Genomic DNA, 21,903 nt, shown 5'->3' on the forward strand with positions numbered 1-21,903 from the left:
GAAAAATTTGAAAAATTTGAAAAATTTGAACAACTCCAACTCCAACTCAATTCAAGCAGAGAAAGAAAATTTAAGTTGAATTCATTGAAATGCCAACATAAATCAAATTAAAAAATCATATTAAATTATTTATGTTTTCGTTTGTCAATCAATTATTTAAAAAGTGCAGAAAGTGCAGTGATACAAATCAGTCAACAATCGTCATAACCGCTACTGCACCGACTTGCGAATATTTAAGCGCACCTAAGATTGACAGTACAGCCGAACATCGCTTCGCACGCACGCAGCAAACGCTTATCAACAATCAATATCAATCAATGATCGACGTGCGAACCGAACTTAGCTAAAGATGATGCCCTCGTTGCCGCTATCCATTTTCGTGGAATACAACACTCAATGACGGCCACAGCTACGTCCGCTGCTGCAATTTATTCTTTCGTCTTTTTTTATTATTGAGTGGTATTTCTTCCTGTCTGTGTGCGGATGTCCGTTCCATTTATAATTGCCAGTTGTGCAATTAGTCTTCCGTAGGTTTCTAATTTGCATCTTAAGCAGTGCATTTACTGCACGGTGAAGAAGTTATTGACGCCAATGAAAATGTTGCTGATTTTGCTGTCGTTGTTGTTACCGTTTCTATTTCTATTGGTCACAACTACAACTTCAGTTCATCACTTCTAAGGCATGGAAATATCAGGTATGTAGATACATACATATATATATATATTATAATTGTATGTATATTGTGTGAGAGATTTAAATATGTTAATACAATATCTCCTACGTCCGGACGGAGGACCATCGTGAGCTTTGCATTTTAATTAGTCCATTTAGTGATAAGTTAATCATCTTCCGTTAGTTCGTTTTTATTATCCGCTCCGTGTAAACCGCACAACTGCTCTTCTGTTATGATTTTGACTGTGTTTATGTGTATGTGTATATATATCGATATACGGGTTGTTTGTTGTCAGAAATCATGATGTAGTAAACCTCAAACGGAAGTGTCCTTCAACAACTCTTCCTAATGAAACCGTGGAAAAAAAATTATAACATTTTAAAATTAATTCAAATGTGAATAAGAAATATATGAGTTACTTTATAATCACAGTGAAAACTACAAATACCCCACTTGGACGGACATCACTGTATGGGTGTTTATAATCCGAAACCATACTGTACAAAAGCCCAAACTGAAGTGTCCTTCAGCAAGTCTTTCTTAAATAAATCGTATAAATTAATTACAATCTTTTAGAAACAATTCAAATGTGTAGAACAAATTAATAATCCACTTTTATATTATAGTAAAAACTCTCCTAGTTGGATGGACATCTCTTATATATAAACATTTTTCTAAACCCAATGGTATTTTTGTAATTATTGGTATTTGAAAAGATTTGTTTGTTAAGGAATTCTTTTCTTAAACAAACCTCATTTCAAGACATATATTTATTAAAATATTAGTAAATTCTTTAGTTTGTGGGTTACTTAGTTTATATTAGTAAATATGTTATAAATGTGAAGTGAGTAGTTTAATACCAAATTTTTGTGAAGTCTATTGTCCTTCAAAAACTCTTTCTTAAATGAGTCGCTGTACAAGGCTTGTTGTCAAAAACCATGATGTATTAAAGCCCAAACGAAAATGTGCTATCTTTCCTAAAGAAACTGTAGAAATAATTTTTAACCTTAGGAAAACGAATGTAAATGTGAATAAAAAGTGAATAATCAAACTTATAATCACAGCAAACACTCTCATTACGAATACCTTGCTTGGACAGACATCTGCTCTAAGTGAACATTTTTGCTAAAACCAACTGTTTTTTTTATCATTATGGGGATATGAGACTAATTTGTTGAGGATTTCTTGTCTTAAACACACCTTATAAACAAACAAATATTTATCAAAATATTAGTAATATTAGTACTTAAGTTTAGGAGTAATATTAGTAAATATAAGGACAAGTAAGTATGTGCAGTGAGTAGTTCCTTATCATTTCCTGTAAAGTCTATTATTTGATGTACTATCAAAAAGAAAATCATCTTCTATTTTTTATTTCCTGAAATCACTATGATTTCTTTAGTTAAACCCCCTATTATTCTATAGTAATAACCATTATTACTACTTTAAAACAACGGTAAATTAGTGATGACGCCAACAAAATAGAATTTGTGGTGAACATGTCTAAGTGATTAAGTAAATGAGACTTAAAATGAGTTGACTTAAAAATGGTCCTACCTAAGTCCATATTGAATACATATTTATAAATTAAAGAAAATTAATTTTTCCGGTTATAAATGATTAGCAATCAATTCACCGGCATTACACTCTCAATTTAATTATGTAAATTCTTATTACAACCTTGCAGTTTATACTTAATAAAAACTGTGAACTACAAAACAACAGTTCCGTTTTTGTCGATCGTTTGATGTTATCATGTAGAGAAGATGGGATATGAAATTTATCATTCTGAAAGAATTATTTTTACTTTAAACAAAAAACATTTTCTACACCATCATCTACTAAAGTAACTTAATCAGATATTATAAATACTTTTATTACTAAGTGAACTTACTTTCTTGTTAATATGCCCTTCACACTTAAAATGATGTTGCAAATCAATAATTAGTTTACAAAATTTTATTTTTAATTAATATATTTGCAATATATAGTTTATCATAACGAATTATCCACTTATGTATATGATTTTAGTTGAAACAAAAAAAATTATTATAGTACACAAAACAACATCGTTGTTATTGCAAAACATAAACATAGACTTACTTAAACGGGGTTTTAATACAAAAAACGGGGTTTTTGTTATGAAATAATTGAAAAAAAAATAATTATATTTAGTGATAATATTTAATGAGGTTTACATTCTAAAATCACTCCTCCAATAAATTTTCAGTATCCTGCAATAGATATTAGATCAGTTATTAAAAACACCCTGCACACTTATCTTCACACCCTGCACACCCAGAGTAAGAGCAGGTTATTTTAAATTCATACTCGTAATGCTATAAAGCAAGTATTGATTATGCCATAAAAAACTAGTTAAGAAATTATGTTTAGCCTGATGATTTCTTCCTAAACACAATTTACAATAATATGTATAAAAGGATATAGGGATGTGATGTGATATAGTGATATTCGTCAGTCTCTCTACCCATCTGTCTGTCCGTCCGTCTGTCCTTGTGTTTGCCTGTCAGTCTATATCTTTGTGTGTCTGTGTGTGTTGGTTTATTTAGTTGCTTGCCGCTAACTTAGTCATATGAAACTTAACACAGAGATAGATTTCATATGACACAGAGATTATTTATCTGTATATCCAGATAAATAATATGTACCTATGGTAGTATATATGGTAGTACCTAACACATAAACAATATATATATTTTTATGTTTTTATATATACATTTCATTTTATATAATAAAACAAAATTGAATATATAAATATCGGGCATATTTAGATATTTCTGTAAGGTTCATTAAAACTTTAGCAAAACAAATGTTGATTGATTTTAAATTTTAATTTTAAATAATATAATATAATAATATATAGTATTTTATAATATATAAAGTATAATATACAATATATAATACGTAATATATAATGTATAATATGTAGTATATAGTATATAATATGTAATATATAATGTATAATATGTAATATATAGTATATAATATATAGTAAATAACATATGGTATATAATATATAAAATATAATATATGGTATATAATATATACATATAATATAATGTATAATATATACATATAATATAATGTATAATATATAGTATATAATATACTAAATATTTGTATATAACATAACATACTACGGTATCGGCAGTGCTTAATATAATAATTATTTAGTGTCATGCATATATATTTATTAAAATCAAAAACTTACCGAAGTTTGCACTTGAACAATGGCGCTTGAGATATCTCAAAAATAATGCTTGATAAAAGGAATTAACTTTTTAATAACAACAAAAAAGAGTTTTAAGGAGCAAGAAAAATTTTTTAATTTTACACTAAAATAAGAGTAATATGATCTGTAAAAGGTTTTGAAAATTTAACAGGTTACGTATTGAAGATAGACCCAGTAGTCGGCTTTCGTTGATTGGAAACCAATACACTTAAGGCAAAGTGGCCTGTTGTAACATCACACGATACTAGCGAGCCCCCTAATCTGAATTTTCGCCACACTCAATTAATTACACTACTCAAAAGAATCAGAAAATAATATGAAGATCAGTAATGTTGGAAAGCAGTGCTAATAGTGTTTGAAATGTTGTGTTAATAGATTATATACACATAAGATAAACAGTGGATTAAAGTTGTCTTAAATTTAATTTAGAGCCGTATACGATGCTAATTATATATTTATAATATATATATATAACAGATATATAATATATTTATATTTTTATCGAGTTGTGAGTATTTAAAGTACTTAAAGCTTAAATTATAAATACGTATTATTTTTTGGAGATAATACATATATGTATGTGGGTACAATTTCATATTACATTTACTTTCCTGAGCCAAGTTTTGTACATTTAGTAGAGGTGTCCGGCCAAAAGGGTTTATATTGTTCAAAAACGTGATAAAAAATAATTGGTTTTCAGAAAATTTGCCACCAAGGAGGAGAGTCTAGTTAGTAGGGGTATGCGTTTAAAAAGTGTCTACTGTATTTGTTATACCTGAAAACATTAAGGAGGTATTGCTACAGCTAACTCTCGTCAGTAATGGTTATTTTATTTGAACAGATGATTTGACCCCTTACAAAATGTGGACTCTTAGTACCGCCTTAATGTGTGTAATTTGTTGCTAGTTTATACTTTGTTGCTTTAATAAGTTTTACAACAAATTTTAATTAGTTTTTTAAGCTGTGTTTAATCAGAATAATCATCTCTAATAGTAGGTAAATTACTTTCATGATAGTAAAAACTGTTTGAAGCGATGGTTATGGTTTTGATCTATAATTTATATGTCTATATATTCTCAGTTAATTTCTTACATCATTTTCCATATATTATATATTTGCATTATACTCTCACTTTTATTATAATTCATTAAGTAGGTACATATAATATGGAATATATGGAGAGGTTGTGACAAAAATGATTTGGTCAACAATTAATGGCGAAATGATTGTTAACTGAGCACTATATTGTAATTAATCCATCGATTACGCGTTAATAGCAAGCGGCAAAGACCTTCACGTTTGTGCCTTCACGCATTTTTGAAGGTAGCAATTTTATTTTCATATAATTTTTTATTTAATTATATCAATTTCCCGGTTATTATTAATTTTTTAACAATGGTTTCATCTTTGGCGCTTTTTAAAACTTTTGCTCAACAGATACAGATAGCATTTAAAGGCACATTCAGTCGATTTTATGCACCCAACGGAAAATCGCGTGGACCACTTTGGGCTGAAATGTTTTATCAGCTCACCAAAGAAAATGTTTTCTAAACTCAAATGATATAACCTAAAGCTGAGCAGTTAGTATTAGAACTACTAAAACTGCTTTACCTCTACTAAATTTAGTAATAAAAAAAATAATATTTAAGAGTTCAACTGATTTAAACGATTCATTGGCATGAAAACTTTAAACTGTTTATCACCATCATGATTACTAACATCATTATTACCACAATAATCGTTTGACCTAAGTTTTGAACACTCTATACCTGTAAAATATTTTCGCCGCCATACTGCGAAATCACCCTACACCTATGAATAAGCGGTCCTTGTCGTTACTGCTGGGTGATCGGTTGGAGCAGTAACTGTTTTCTTATACATGTACGTATATTATTCATTCATAAATCTACTGAGCCAAGAAAAACGAGCAAAACAGAGACGAAAATTATTATTTAAAACTTATGCGTATTAGTCTACAGTTAACAGTGATTTCTTAATAGGAAATAATCCCACAAATTAGTTTAAGATTCATTGCAAAATAAATGAAGTCAGAAATCTCAGTTAGTACCTCCGACCTTGGACCATTAACAATAACAATTTAATCAGCTACGGTGACTCTTAATTGTGTGATATCATTTTATCTTACATACATTCATACATGCATGCCAACGTATACATATGTTTGACTATTTTATTTTCTTACGATTTTTGCTTTCATTTATGTCGATTATTCCGTTTCGTTTTCCTTTTTTCGTCGACTAAAATCGAGCTCATATGCTTGGTTTAAGATCAACTCGTAGCATGACAGAGGCATTTTATGTTGCAGAGGTTAAATTGCGAAGAGTGCAGGTGAATGATGGGGCTACCGAGTTATGCCATTCATAGCTTGATTTATTAAAAACACCTAGTGAATTGGATCAGCCATGAAATCTTTGATCCTTACTTATAATGTGACTACCGACTTATGACATTCATTGGTTGATTTATTGAAAACACCTAATAAATTAGAACAGCCATGAAATCTTTTAGACATACGCACTCTTGATGTGAATACCACGTTATGCTATTTATTGGCTGATTTATTGAAAACACTTAGTAAATTAGAACAGCCATGATATCTTAAGAGACATACGCACTCTTAATGTGACTACCACGTTATGCTATTTATTGGCTGATTTATTGAAAACACCTAGTGAACTAGAACAGCCATGAAATCTTTGAGATATCCTCACTCTTGATATGACTACCGCGTTATGACATTCATGGGTTAATTTATTAAAAACTTTAGAGGAGCGATGAATTTGAGAACGATGTAGTCCTTGAGACATCCTTTCTCTTTGATATATGTATTTATAAATTCGATATTAATATTTCGAACTAATATTTTACTTTGAAGTAGTGTACTGTTATATATATCACTGTTATATAAATTTGGTCCACAAAACATAGTATTTTAATCCCATATGCATTAATGAAAATCAATCCCCAAAAAATGTGAAGCCTTTAAATCAGTACGAAAACATTATGTGACAGTAAACTAGGAAAACAATACAGTGTCACAATAGATCATCTAGGCGTCTGTAAAACAATACATCTGCAAGCTATACATAACAATGCTAGATTAATAATGCAATATAATATTCCGTGTTATTAAATATAATCCTCTAGCATCACAAACATATTGACAGTATATTGTTAAGAAACATTATAAGGCGTAAAAACGACTGGGTATGCTTTTCACACATTAGGCCTTCAATCCTATCCTATATGAGGGAATTATTTATATCAAAAATTAATTTTTTGACGACAAATTTGGGCAGATCTAAAGTTTATTAAAATAATTGAGTCATATATAAAACACAATCAGTAAGGATCAAGAATCAAAGCACTTTCAAATATTTGTATGATGATGTTTGAGCAATTTTCATACACCTCATATACCTATATATTTGAATCAACATCCCTAAATGTCCGAAAATATTCGGACAACTCAATAATCTTTATATTATTTTGTTTTTTTAATACACGAAAAATTATAAATGTTCGACCATTATATGGTAGTCGAACTCCTTCGGGAGGAACTTCAATTAGCTCGAATAATGTTCGATGTTTAACAAAACATAGCTATTTCGCTGGGTTTTTTTAAAAAAATTTTTTAAATAATAGAAAAAAATGTTGATAGAAAATGACATGATGGAACTTTATTATTTCATACCAATTCTTTTTCTCATCAGTTTTAGTGTATACAAAAAGACAAGATACAAGACAGAAAGACAAGCTCTTCTGATCAGTTTGGCAAAGGTGGCAAACCTATATTCCTTCTATATTTGCATTTTGCTTGTATCTTATGAATACGATTAATAGATTGTTTGTAACTGTTTTAACCCACATTCCCCTTCGCTCTTGATTCTTGGCTATGCACGACGGTATGTTTGGACCGAATTTGGCTCAGTTCATTAATTAATTCATATAATGCTCCTTTATTTTAATCAACTTGTGAAGTGGTCCACTATTTCAACGGAAAAGCACTTTATCATCCTTATTCGAAACCATTTTTTTGCTATTATATTTTTCAAAACCTGCTATATATTATCGCTATTGTTGGATTTTATAGTGCGGTTATCAAAACACAAGTGCCATAACATTTTCTTTTGAGTACTATGTCTTTAGTCATTTTAGATAACTTTCGCCTGTTAATGTTCACTGTCGATTGTTACCGTGAACTGAACTCAGGGTTATAAAAGTATTACTAATTTTGACCGACTGTGAACAGAAATAGTACTAACTTCAACAACTTTCTTAGGGCCAAATGTTCAGTTATCATGTTTGTCTGTAATAAAATTTCCTTAAATTACATTATTGGAAAATTTAATATTAGAGCAATATCTGACAAAAAGCAATATACGAATGGACTTAGAGATAGCATTTAAATTCCCAAGTGTGAACCACAACATAAATAAGTACATCTAATTAAAATAAATTACATTTAAAATTCAGTTTTTACATTATTAAGTTTATAATATAATGAGTAACAGAAGTGTTAAAAAAACATGCATAGAATTCAAAGTCCCTATACAAAAATTTAACCAATATTTTCTGATATTGACTAAATATCTGACTTATAAGGAGAAAGTTAGAATAACAAATAGACGGACCAATTCGTCTTATTCACTGTTCAAGAATAATATATTTGCTTTATTAAATCCCAAACTTTTCTTTCATTTTGCTTCAAATATCTTAACCAAACGATTAACCCCTTGATTCATAAAGTGTAAAAGTGTAAAGTGTAAAAAATAAAAGAATATTATAATTCTCATTCAATACAATTTTCTAATTCTATATAAAGAACTGAAATTAATTAGGACTGTCGAAAGCATTGCTTCTATACAATTTGATATTACAGCATTCAATAACGAAGTGTCTGATTTCAATACTCACGGCCTAAGCGATTGTAGTATTCTGAGATTATAAAATATTATTTAAAATTATTTTTCGTCTTATAAATTAAAATTGTTTCTATTTGAGATATTTAAATAAATGATTAGGTATTTTACAATAGCAAAATTTTTATTACAGATGTTTTTAAAGAGTATATCTACTAAAATTAATATCGGTGCTATTATATTCGGCAAAGACACGTTATTTTACATTTAAAAATAATCATTCCGAAAATTGTTACGACAGTCATATAATATTTTATTAACCCTACAGCTATTAACAAATGATAAGCTTTCATCGAATTTTTTTTAGTAATGTATAAAAAAGAGATTTTTTCGAAAAGTAGTAAACTACAACAACAATTTTTTTTTTGTATATTATTTTAATTAATTGAATCGAACTCATGCCCTGCCAAACTTGAAGCTTAGAGTCAGCGCTCCTTAACCAACTGACCCAAAGTACTTGACTTTATTTTTGTGTAGTAAAAATTTTAAAAGTCAGTATTTAAGCTTTATAAAAAAATTTGTTGACAAATAAGAGAACTTTTTCTAAATTTCAACTTAGAAGTTTCATTAATAGTGAAGAACTTCTGATTCAGTTTATATATTAGTAATGGATAATGTGGTCAGATCATGACTTTTCGAAAAATTTGACAGATAGTCCACCTAGCTACGGACTTGATGTTTGTATATGTATATTTTTAGAGTCACTGATAACTGCTTCATACGTTCCTGTACAAAGTTTCATTCGATTAGTTTAAAAACCATCTAGTCTAGAATTAGTTGGATATTAACAGACACACACACAGTCAAATTAACCAGTTATTACACGATCATCAATAAATCGATCTGCGACAATATTGTAAATATTACAAATATTTTGACAATATTTGTACACTGTTTTTACACTACATCTCTGGTGTAAAAAGTAGTGCCATATAAAAAGAAAAAGAAGAAGAACTCTTTTGCTATATATACTATTCAGAATTTTTAGGTGGGACTACAAGTACTCAAAATGGTTTCCCAAATATGGAGGGAAATAATTGTTCAATAATCTTACATGTAATATTCTGTCATTAAATGTGTCTTCTCAGTTCACATCCCGGGATTTTTTACGCTTCTTCTGTTGCTGCTTATGAAAGATGTACGATATAGTCTGGTAAACGTCTTATTAGCACACATTCTTGAGACTTTATGTACGTATTGAGACAGACAGTTATTTATTGTTATTCTGTTAAATTATTAGTAATTAGCTTTATGGATTAAATTTATGTCATTTTAAGACTCAAGCGCATTTGACTTTTATATTACAACTTGTAAGAGTTGAGTAACATTAGTTTAAACCATTTAAGTTAACATTGACATATGTTACATGTCACTTAGCAAATCAAATAACTTACTACATTTTTATAAAATGTTACATTGTCATAGGTCGCTAAATAAATTGAAGATTATCTTACTGACAGTGCTTCACCGGATCATCTTGAGAGTTGCTGTCCTTCTTGCTTTGCGTCTTGGTGGCATTGTGAAAGCTGAGCTAAGGAAGACTTAGATTTGGAAGATGTGATCAATTTTTTTTTTTTGATTTTTTGATAGATGACACTATTGATTGATGATTTTTTAATAAATTCAATAGAATAGAATCTTTAGAATAAATATTTAATAGGTGTTGACCAAATACTGTATATGAATACTCTCGTATTGACGTTTCACTCTACTTGTACTATTTCGTTTATAAAATTACATGTCTCTTCATTAAGTAATATTTTCATGAAGTTGTTAATTCCTATATTATTTTTCTTCTTTTTTCTTATTTTTATTCATTTTGAAACGGCACTTCCCATCCAAATTGTCATCTTAGCCCGTTCATCCCAGTAACTAAGCCAGTATCAATTTAAAAATAACTCTGTATTATATGATTAAAGTTCATTGTTATATCGTAAACGACATTTGGAATTTTAATATTGAACCAAATATTTATCGTTGTATTTCATTTTCGACGACTCTTATCTCTTGCTTCTCCTCCTGTATCCTCGTTCAGAAATCTGCCCAAGATGATATGATTAGTTAATGATTTTCACGTTTCTAAACATAGAAGAAAAAGCACCTTAAATATCATGAATTGTAAAAATGTCAATTAAGGTTAGGACAATAGGGAAAACTACGAAATAGGAAAACCAAGTATTCTTTTCTTAAATCCATCTCGATTTTTGATTAATTTTGATAAGAGCTAAACTGTATGTTTTTATTTTGACTATAATATGTATCTAGTACAAAATGCAACAGTAAGAAATCTTATAGGTCTATTACTTCATTTTTAGGATATTGTATGGGCTTGTGTGTAGCTATAATTTGTATGTAATAAAGATGGCAGCAGTCAAAAAGCCTCTATATACGTTAATGTTAATATAGTTGCTCTTTCTTATAAATATTGACAATTGTTTCTGCAATCGTACACCTAAAAATGCTTCTCTGGTTTAACTTGTCGTTGACAAGAACTTACATTCTTATATCTTAAAACTCATATTAAGAGATATTCAACATTTAATTCTGATTTATGATTTAACAGTTCTCGAATCAATCACTTTATGAGCCGCTTCGCTATTATAGTAAATGTTTATTCTTAAACCTTGATTTAAATAAATCACAATCTAAATTTATTCTCCTTTTCCTTTTCCTATTCCAGATTTCTTTTTGAAGTATTTTTTGCGGAAAGCTACTATACTTTTTTGGATTATCATGATCATTTATAAAAACTTGATATATTTCTCTTTCTTACTTTACATTAATACGTCCTTTTTCGATCGGAAATCTAAACACGCTTCTCTGAGTGACGCTATCACCTTTAATAACTACAAGTATTTCCCTTTCTTACTTTATGCTCTCACAAGGTTTTCTATGTTCGGAAGCCAGTAATTGTTTCTGTAATAAATGTATCATTTTTGAAGACTTAATATATTTTTCTTTCATTCTTTACATGTTCAAAAGCCCTTCTCCGATCAGAAACTGAATAAGTTCTTTTTCCTTATTTTACATACCATATACACAAAAAATTTTCCTGAAATTCCTTCTCTGAACAACGTTATAAGTTTTGAAAACTAAATATAAGTATTTTTCTATCTTACTTTACTTATCTATAAGTTTTTTACTGATCGAAATACTATATATAATCTATATGTAATCTATATATAAAGAAACTTTATATGCTATATAATCTATATCAGGGCTGTCCAAAGCATGGATCACGGACCTCATGCGGCCCGTGAATAATATTTGTGCGGCCTGCGACATGTTTCTAATCTACCACAATTAGGGACATTTTTTTTGTTATATTTTGGTAAAATTACATTATATTATTTTACATACAAATACAAATATGTACATATTTATTATATTATGTATAATATATGTGTTTAATATATTGTATGTATGTTGTATATATATGTATAGTAAGTATTTATTTCTGCGACCCTTAAACCTTTTCAGTGATTTGCATTGGCCCGTGATTTAATCTGGTCTGGACAGCTCTGATCTATATAATTGGTATTTCCCTGATTATAATCCTGAAAATGCTTGTATAACTCTATGTAGGAGGGGTTCGGACTCTCCGAATGTAAAAAGCGGAGGTGTCTTTGTGATCATACCGTGCCATGAGAAATGCAAAACCTTAAGGAAGGTTTTTAAGGAAGACTCTCGATTCTCACTCAAGACTAAATATTTATTAAGGACACTGAAATGCTTTTATAAATTAGTATTATATAAATTCGCATACATACTCGTATTTGGAAGAAGACTGGCTGATTGTGTTGACGGTTTGAAAATGAACATTCGCTTCAAATGCATGCAGGGATCCAGTTTATATAAACGGTAGAAAAAGTGACAGAAGCTATGGTATGGTGCTTCCATTTGGAGCACTTTCACTTCGTTTGATGGAATGTTTTTATTGATTTTCTTGTTTGCTTTCAACATTATGAACATCATCATCATCATCGCCAAGTTCATTATGGTCTTGCAGTCCGCATCGTTAACAAATCCAGCAAGCTTAAGTATGCGCCAACAGTGGACACCACATCCGATTGGCAAGCAGCGTGTAAATTACGTATGCTCAACGTAAATAAACGGATCCCCGCAACTGTGTGAACCGTTCGCATTACATAAGCAAAATTGCTAAATTTCCGTTTGAGTAAAATGTATCGCAAACTCCATTAATAAAACAACTACTAACTACAGTCATTCTTCAATTGTGCGAGTAATCCTCGATTAGCATTAGCCTTAGCATTGCTAAAGCAGTGAACGACTTTGATTTTAACTTTCTGAATTTAAATAGATTTTCTTCCTCTTCTGCGTCTTTAAAAGTGGCTTTGTCCAAAACCTTGTCGGATTTGGTCATGTCATGTATAAGTCGTCTCTGAGTAGAGGGAGTAATGACTTTGTTTTAATTATCATTGGATTGACGTATAAGAAACGTTCTGGAATCACAGCCACAAGACCTGTCCTATTATGGGACAAAATCAATCAATGAGTTACGGCTCGTGAGTTGCTCTAGAAAAGAATTTTTTCCATTTGCGACTTATACATGCGAGGCGTAACGTTGTGGATTGCGCATTGCGCATTGCGCATTGCGCTGAGCGCGTATCTTGTATCTGATGCTTTAAAAATAATTATGAAAAATATTGCAAAATGCTTTGCCATTAGCAAATAACAAAACAAACAGAAAAAGTCTATTAAAACGGTAAAATGAAATGAAAATTTTAAACCAGATTATCAAGTTATTTCTTTTGGGAAAGCAAATATCAATGCATATATGGCTATGATCTGGTAACGGGTGCAGGCACGGGCATGGGTAAGAGTGGCGATTTTATGTGGCATACGACATGCAGAAAAATTGTTTCTGTTACACTTTTCGACATTCATTCATTATAATGCAACATCACAGCAAATTGCAGTGCAGAAAGCTTGTTTGTGGAAATTGAAACAATTCCCGATGTCACTCTCACTTTTTGTTTGCAGTTGGCGATTCGCGGTTAGCGGTTAGCGGTTAGTTGCTGCTGTTACGGCTGCCGCTGCCGCAGCACTTGTCCACTGGAAAGTGCTCAAGTCAACCAAAAAAAGCGACAGATGAATATTAAAACTGGAACTGGTGCGGCTGTCACCAAGCTTGCTACAAAGACAATCTTCTTCGTGACGCTATGGCGTTACGTGCGTCGTCGTCAAGCATCTGTATCTTAAAGTTGCACCACTCTGCCGTTTTGGCGTTGTGCCGTTTTGTTGTTATGTTGTTATGTCGTTATGTCGTTATGTGGTTATGCCGTATTGACATTGCGAAACACTTAAGAAAGCAGTTGATTTATTTGTTCACTAACAGCACTCCGATCCACACGAGTTCAAGTTACTCATTACATTTCAACTGAAATACTAAAGCCTGATCCTGCTCCTCGTAGATTGTTTTTCTTGCGCTGATGTAATATTTCTTTTAAATTTTGCATTCAACTTTTATAGAAGCTTGGGAATACATATGCCATGAATTTACTCTCGTTTTCATTGCCACACTTGATTACAGTGCGTTTTTACGAGTCGATGCGTTGCAGTGAAATTTTCATTGACCAAATGAAAATTTATCTCCAGACTAATGCGTTCATATTGTATAAATACCAGTTGTTAACAGTTCTACTCTCTGTATATAAATTTTGTAAAAACAGTTTTTGAATTTAATACTAATACTCTAATACAACACTCAAGTCATCGAGATTTCATGACCAATTTTGATAAAATCAACAATTGTAGGAAATTAACTTTGGTTAGCTCAGGTTAGGCTAGGTTAGACTTACAGACTTGTGCATCAAAACTCACTTCAACAGAATGGCCCATTGTAATGCCACAAATGTGGCATTGTCTGTATGCCAGGTCTGAAAAACACCTTAAAGATAGAAGTCTCAAACATCTAGTAAGAGATAAGACAGCAATTTGTTTCAGTACGTATATATAGCCTAATTCTCTGCTTTAAATCATCGGGCTTTGGAGTTGCAAAGTTTTACAAAAAAAAACTATACATCATCTTACCGGTAGATATCATATATGCCATTAAAGTGTGTAATAAATTTAAAAAATTGTAACTTCTAACATCAATACTCAAGAATCGCGGTATATTATCATACAGAATTCCGGGAAAAATATCTTAAAACGGTCAAATTTATTTAAATCCGTCTACCAGTAGACTTTTCATAGCATTCGACAAAGTACGAATGAAAAAAAACATGAAAGCCTTATTAACAAACCAATATTCTGCCTTCCGCCCCAATACTATATCCTTATAAAGTCATATCGAGCTAAACGATCATTTCGTATAAAAGACGAAAAAAAATACTCTAACCTAGAAGAAATAAAAACTTCCGCAAGGAATCATTCTTGGCCCGCTTCTACATCTCCTGCACACAAAAGATATACCACAACCCCTCGTCCTGATATTCACATTTCCTGATGATATAGTCATACTTGTAATAGATTAATGAGCCAAAGAAGCGGCAACTAAGTAAAAATAGCGGTAAACGCAGTGGACGAAAATTTGAAGAAGCGACAGTAAATCAATTCATGTGGAATTTACTAACCAAAGAGCACATAGTCACCTGATAATGATTAGTATTAGGCGCTCCAAATCTATATGTAAATACTGCAAAATATTGTAATATAACTGTTAGCTAGGTTAAAATATGCACATAAAAATAAAACAAAATCTACTTAAGCTAATAGGTAACAAAAATGGACTGACTCATCACACTAAGATTAAAACTTACAATATATAATACAAAACCAACTTATGGAGCCAATATGTTCCTATGTTGCATTAATTTATGGTTATACCACCCAAAGTAATATTAACATAATTTCAAATGCACGTGAACTCACAGCTCCCGTTTACTAACAGTCTTTGTAACTTCCATGACATTTTACTTTAATTTTTATCAATGTAGGTAACGATATATGGGTGCCAGAAATAAGTCAACAACCTTCAGAGTGATGCTTTCAAAATTAGCTCAAATCTTACTATTTTTAACACAAGTCACTCTTTACTTATGACTACGTTATATTCTATAAACCGAAGACTTATTGTTGAACTAGTTAGGTCACAACCAAGAATTTAATCGAGAATTCTATATAAATTGAAAGATATAGATAGATGGCGTATCGTTTTGATGCCCTTCGCTTTAACTTCAAATGAAGACCTTTCCTTATCGTAATCCTATATACCTCAATGTTTTTTCATAACCTTCGTTTCATCAAAGTGATAAGATACATCAAATAAGATAGATCTGTCTTATGAAACAAGATGTCGTCCCTGCAAGAAAGAACGCGTGATTTTTGGTCACTTTGTATATCACATTACCTAGAATGTGATTTTTTTGCTTGAACCTAGAAAAAGAATACTGTCTAGAAGACGATGAGCATGTCATATTCTATATATTATACGGGTAATCTATGGGTTTGAATGAGAACGCTGTAACGCGAGCTCATTTTATTTTCTGAGAAAATCAATTCAAATTGCTCATCAAAGGTCGCAGTAATTTATTCCATTGCGATTGTGAATTCCTATTGATTACTATTCTATTCTAAAATTGCCATGTGGGCGATATATTGAGAACTTTAGATTCTGTAAAAAGCAATGCGAGACATACATGTGCTTGTGCTATATAATTGTCAGTACATTCATTTCTCGTTCATCAGATCTCAAAATATGAACCAAAGCACGCTTGACATACGATTGATAAAAAATTATTACCTAGCTGTCAAATCGATAGTGGTTTGGAAACTTGTACCAAAAGATATTGAAAGGTTTTTCAATTGCCCGTATTTCTCCCAGGCTCTCTTGGAAACATATCTTCACAATTAAATCTTATAAGTTACCATGTAACGTTATTTTTTCCGAAAATTATAACAATAACACATATTTTTATTTTTTACAATGTTTTGGAAAATATCAAAAACATACAATACTAAACTTTCTTTGAACAAAGTATTCAAAAAAATTTGAATAAGAGTAAATCATTACTTTTCGAGATATCAAAAAAAGATCTACATATGGGCTTTGAATATCAGCGGTGAATTTATATACTCTTCTTACTTTTGTGAGTGTATTAAGTGTGTTGGGATAGTTGTAACATGACAAAGGAGACGTCGAGACCATAAAATAAAAGTAAATTCCTATGACGAAATTGTTTTTTTTTTAAACGAGATCAATATGCATAACCTACAAATTCACCAACTCGACTGTAAGTTTCAAATCATTCGAAATAACACTAACCTTTAATACACTTAGAGAAAATTAATCACCCGTTTATGCTACTGATTTAAAATGTTATTTAAATGACTAAAAATTCTCAAAGGGCTTGAAAAAAATAGAGAATAGTTCACTCGTCAATATTAAATTATACAAAATATAGACTACTGAAATTGATCTCTCGAGAGTGAAGTGAAGCCAACTATGCAACTACCGATTTAAATACAAATTAGAGTAAACTTTGAAGTGCTAACCAAAAAGTACATTCTAGCGCTCTATCGAAAAAATATAGTCAATTGAAATGACTGTTACAGGAACACGGCTTTCCGAATAGAATAAAAAGAAAATCGCGATCTTCAATGAAATATTCCGTCTAATACTAAACTGGCACACAGGTAAACAGACAAATAGACAAATATAGAAATAGACAAAAAGACAAATAGACTTATAAATAGATAAGCATACCAACAGGCACACAGACAAACAGATGAGCATACAGTGTAATATGATAGACAAACAAATGCACATATAAAACAGACAAATAAACAAATAGTTTATTTTTGTCCTTCGCCATGTCACATATAACTTAACAAACCTACTGTGTCCTTTTAACTCTACGTCTATAAAGGTTAAAAAAAATACAGTAATTAAACAGGAAAAAACTAATATGTGACATATGAAGGATATTGAAACTTCGACAAATCCATTTTTTTGTGCTTCCATTTATAAGGTTTTCAAGAGCTTTATGTTGTTTTAGCAAAACCTCTATTGGTAATACCTATTAGCCAGCACAATTTATTCAAATTTGTGCACTGTTTTTATTCTTGATGATCATGGTGGAACATTCAGACCTCACGTTGTCTTCAATATCTTTTTAGCTTTTTAGAAAACGGTTTATACCAATAATAAACTCGGGATTATGTTACATCATCATAAAAATATAAAATCTTTTTCATTTTATTTATTCGCTGAAATTTCTTGTCAAAAAGTCTCTAAAATATCAACCCTAGTCGCTTACTCCAAGGGATTTATTATAAAATCTCTAATATTCTTACAAACATAGTGTTCAATGGTACCAACACGAAAGTGAGTTATTATGAACCTTCATTCTGTAATATAAGATCTGCTGGGTACGTTACTTAAAAGTCGCGCTTGCGCTGTAAATAGATCTTATAAATATGATGATAAATAAAGTGTGTCTGCATTGTATGGCTAAATCAAGATCTTCAAAATTATGTACTTGTATTCTTTTTTATTCCTGTATTAAATGGTGTCTTCATTATTATATATAAGTCACATTAAATGCATATACTCTCTTCACTCTTCACTAGAAGGTTAAAAAACTTAAAGTACATATGAATGCAATATTAGACAATATTGTTGGAAATAAAATTTTGGTATAATATTCTTTAAATACCGAAAAATTTAAACCAAAACAGTTAAAGAAAAACAATTAAAGCTTTTCACATGTGTCTGTCCGCTTACTTTGATCTGATCTAGTATCTTTGTTCTTATTTAGTGTCTTTCGATGCAATTGCAAAACGATCTCACATGCTAATGACAATAAAATCGTATCGCACTGTAGTGTGTAAGTTATTCTCATACATTTAATTTGACCCCAAATTGTAAAGTCGTTTTTGACTTAGTTTACTTGTTTCATTGTTTTGATCAAGGCTCTATTGTAATTTTTTTACTGTTATTTTTACCATTACTATTATAATGACGTTGCAACCGACGCAACCGACGCAACCGATGGAAGTGTGAACTACAATAAAATATCTCCAAAGAGTTTAACATAAAAAGTTTCACTTAAAACAATAGCCAGCCAGAGAGGCAATAATCTCAGCAAATTGGCCTTCTTCGGCCTTCTTCTTACCAAGAAATAAATAAATCCTCATTTGAATAGACTCGAACCCTTTTCTATATCTGATTCCTGCAACAACCAAATTTTTTCAAACATCTCTGAATATATTTAGATTTAAATACATAAGTAGATTTTTAATGTTAATAAAAATATATCTATATAGTTTTGATATATTAATAAATTTTTTTTTCTTCTATTTTAAGGTATAAAGTCAGAGGTGGTTAAAATTTTTTAGAAAATTACCTGAATGGTGCTGTTTTATTTCTCTTCTTGAAAAACTTGATGATCTATTAATGAAGTAAACAGTAATGAGAGAAAAGGATCATTCCCCAAGAAAAATGCTGCCTAGCCCAAAACAAGGGTCTGTGTACCCGATACTAACAACAATACCATCTGCATTTTCAACGCAAGTACCGTTCGATCTATCAACAACACCTCGAACGTCAACAAACTCATTATCGCCTTATTCTAGCCGCAAGGATTCCAAAATAAGAAGGCGTTGCATTGGATACGACCAGCCACTTGATTTACGTATAGCCCATAAGAAAACTGAACTGCCAAGAAATGGTGAATCAATGGTCGAAGATGAGAATAGCAATTTAATTTTATGTTCCGAATTTACACAATCACAAGAATGTTGCATTACTAAATCACTTAAAGGGTGTGCTAACAAGCGAAATTTTAGCAATGAAAGGGAAGAATTAAACAATAATAATATACAAATACTTTGTAATCCCGGCATTGAAAACGAGACTTGTCCAACAAATACTAATACAACGAGTCTTTCGCAAATTGATGTTGCCAGCTCAAATGAGAAACTTACCAGCGCTAACCATCTGAATTTGGAAAGAATAATGCATCCAAAAAAAGTGTGCTTTCCTGTTAATGCTCTGCAACCAACTATATTAGAAGTCATGGCAAAAGCAATGCCTTTATCATATTCGAATCCCTTTGTATTGCCCAGGTCTGGAACAAACAACAGCTTTCCTTTTTTACAAACCATAAAAAACAATATCATTCCAAACTGTTCGCAAGTTAATAACCCAGACTCGCTGGAACTACAGCATGAATCAAAAAAGCATTCAATATCATCCAATACAAAATCAGATGGGATCAATTTAACAATTCCTTACAGCAGTCCAAACTCCATACATTATTTCCGTGATGCGAAAAGTAATAGTCGAACTAATAGTAGTGATGTAAAAGTCAATATTGTCGCAAACAGCAACAATAACACATTAAAGCAAGAAAAATCTACAACAAATTGTAATCGATCAACAATAGCTCAGGCAGTACCGTACAAAAGTAAGGATCGATATACTTGCAAATTCTGTGGCAAAGTATTTCCACGTTCTGCTAATTTAACTCGTCACCTACGCACCCATACGGGAGAGCAACCCTACAAATGCAAATATTGTGAACGTTCCTTTAGTATATCCTCCAATCTTCAACGTCATGTTCGCAACATTCATAACAAAGAGCGCCCATTCAAATGCAAAATATGCGACCGATGTTTTGGACAGCAAACCAATCTAGATCGGCACCTTAAAAAGCATGAGACTGATGCGGCCTCACTAAGTCTGGGAATCAATGAAAGAATGCTCGACATACGCCGAATGTGCGAAAATCCAAATGAAGAATCATATTTTGAAGAAATACGATCATTCATGGGAAAAGTGACTCAACTACCACTTTCCACCTCGCAAACTCTGCCACCGCATTTATCCTCAATTGCAGAAACTAAGTCCCCAACCAGAAGTTCGCCTTCGGCGCAATCAGATGCTGACTCATCAATAAGTGGCCTTCGTGTAACGCAGCATGAAGACAGTAGCAATCAAAGCAATTTTTCCTATAAGGCAAACAAAATATCTCCAACTCAGGAGCAACAAGATAGTATAAATAAGGTCATAAGTACCAATGAAAAGGAAGCTCCATAAAGTTCAAGCCGTTAAAACTTATTTAAGTGTATTTTATGTATATAAATGAATAAATATTAGTTTAAACTTTAATAAAATCTATTTCATTTTTATTTTTATGTTCGCATAATTGCATATTGTGTTATACAGGGTGGCTGACTGAAATTGCAACAAAGTAAAACTCTCTATTCAGTTCATTTTTGTTAAATTAAATGGTAGATAAAAATAAATTGCGAAAAGAACTTTAAGTTTTTAATTTAATTTATTTTGGTTCGATTTGGCCACCTCTAGCATGAATTATGGTCTTCAAACGACAAATGAAGGTATCGCACCCTGCCAGCAAATGGTTTTGCGGTATTTTGGCCCATTCTCGGCTAAACGCCTGCTTCAGACGATCGACACTTTGATGTTTTTAAGTACCAACCTTACTTTTTAAAATACCCCAGACCGCGAAATCTACAGAGTTCATATCAGGTGAACACGGTGACCATTGTGTTGATGGAATGAAGCACGGAACGGTGTTTTTCAGTCATTCTTGGTCGTACTTTGTGTGATTGTGCTGAGTCCTGTTAAAATATCTAACGCCTGCGTCCAAAATGCTCATCTGCACAGGGCTTTAGTGCTCTCTCTAAAATAATTTTCCGATAGATTTGTGCATTTATTTTTAGCCCACGATCGATAAACACGAGCGAAAAGCGGCCTTCGGTCGGTACGGCGGCCCACACCATTATCATCGGTGGCGCCAGCTTTCTGGTGGCCATTCGTATGTTCAAATTTTCAGCTGTCCTCTCTGACAAGTAAACTCGATCATTTTATTTGTCAGAAGAAATCAAGTTTGGCAACCCACCACTTTTAGCGAAACAAAACAACACTTTGGCTCTTTCGACTCTAACTTGTCACGTTTTTGAATTTTTTGTCACGTGTTTGGAATTTTATGTATAAGCATTTTATGTGTCTCTGTTTCTTTAAGTATTCTTTTACTCAGTCC

General features: G+C 31.3%; 1 protein-coding gene across 1 annotated transcript; it reads left to right on the forward strand.

Moving 5' to 3' along the window:
• Positions 1-72: 72 nt before the first annotated feature.
• Positions 73-21,017, forward strand: LOC119687795 (zinc finger protein squeeze). The gene is made up of 2 exons (XM_038102282.1): positions 73-694; positions 19,203-21,017. The coding sequence occupies exon 2, from the start codon at positions 19,308-19,310 to the stop codon at positions 20,934-20,936; it is 1,629 nt and encodes a 542-aa protein (XP_037958210.1). The 5' UTR covers positions 73-694; positions 19,203-19,307; the 3' UTR covers positions 20,937-21,017.
• Positions 21,018-21,903: the final 886 nt, after the last annotated feature.

The sequence above is a fragment of the Teleopsis dalmanni genome, chromosome X (assembly GCF_002237135.1).
Source record: "Teleopsis dalmanni isolate 2A chromosome X, ASM223713v2, whole genome shotgun sequence".
NCBI classification, from domain to species: Eukaryota; Metazoa; Arthropoda; class Insecta; order Diptera; family Diopsidae; genus Teleopsis; species Teleopsis dalmanni.

Coding starts and splice junctions, on each gene's coding strand:
- LOC119687795 (XM_038102282.1), top strand. CDS start 19,308: ATGAGAGAAAAGGATCATTCCCCAAGAAAAATGCTGCCTAGCCCAAAA.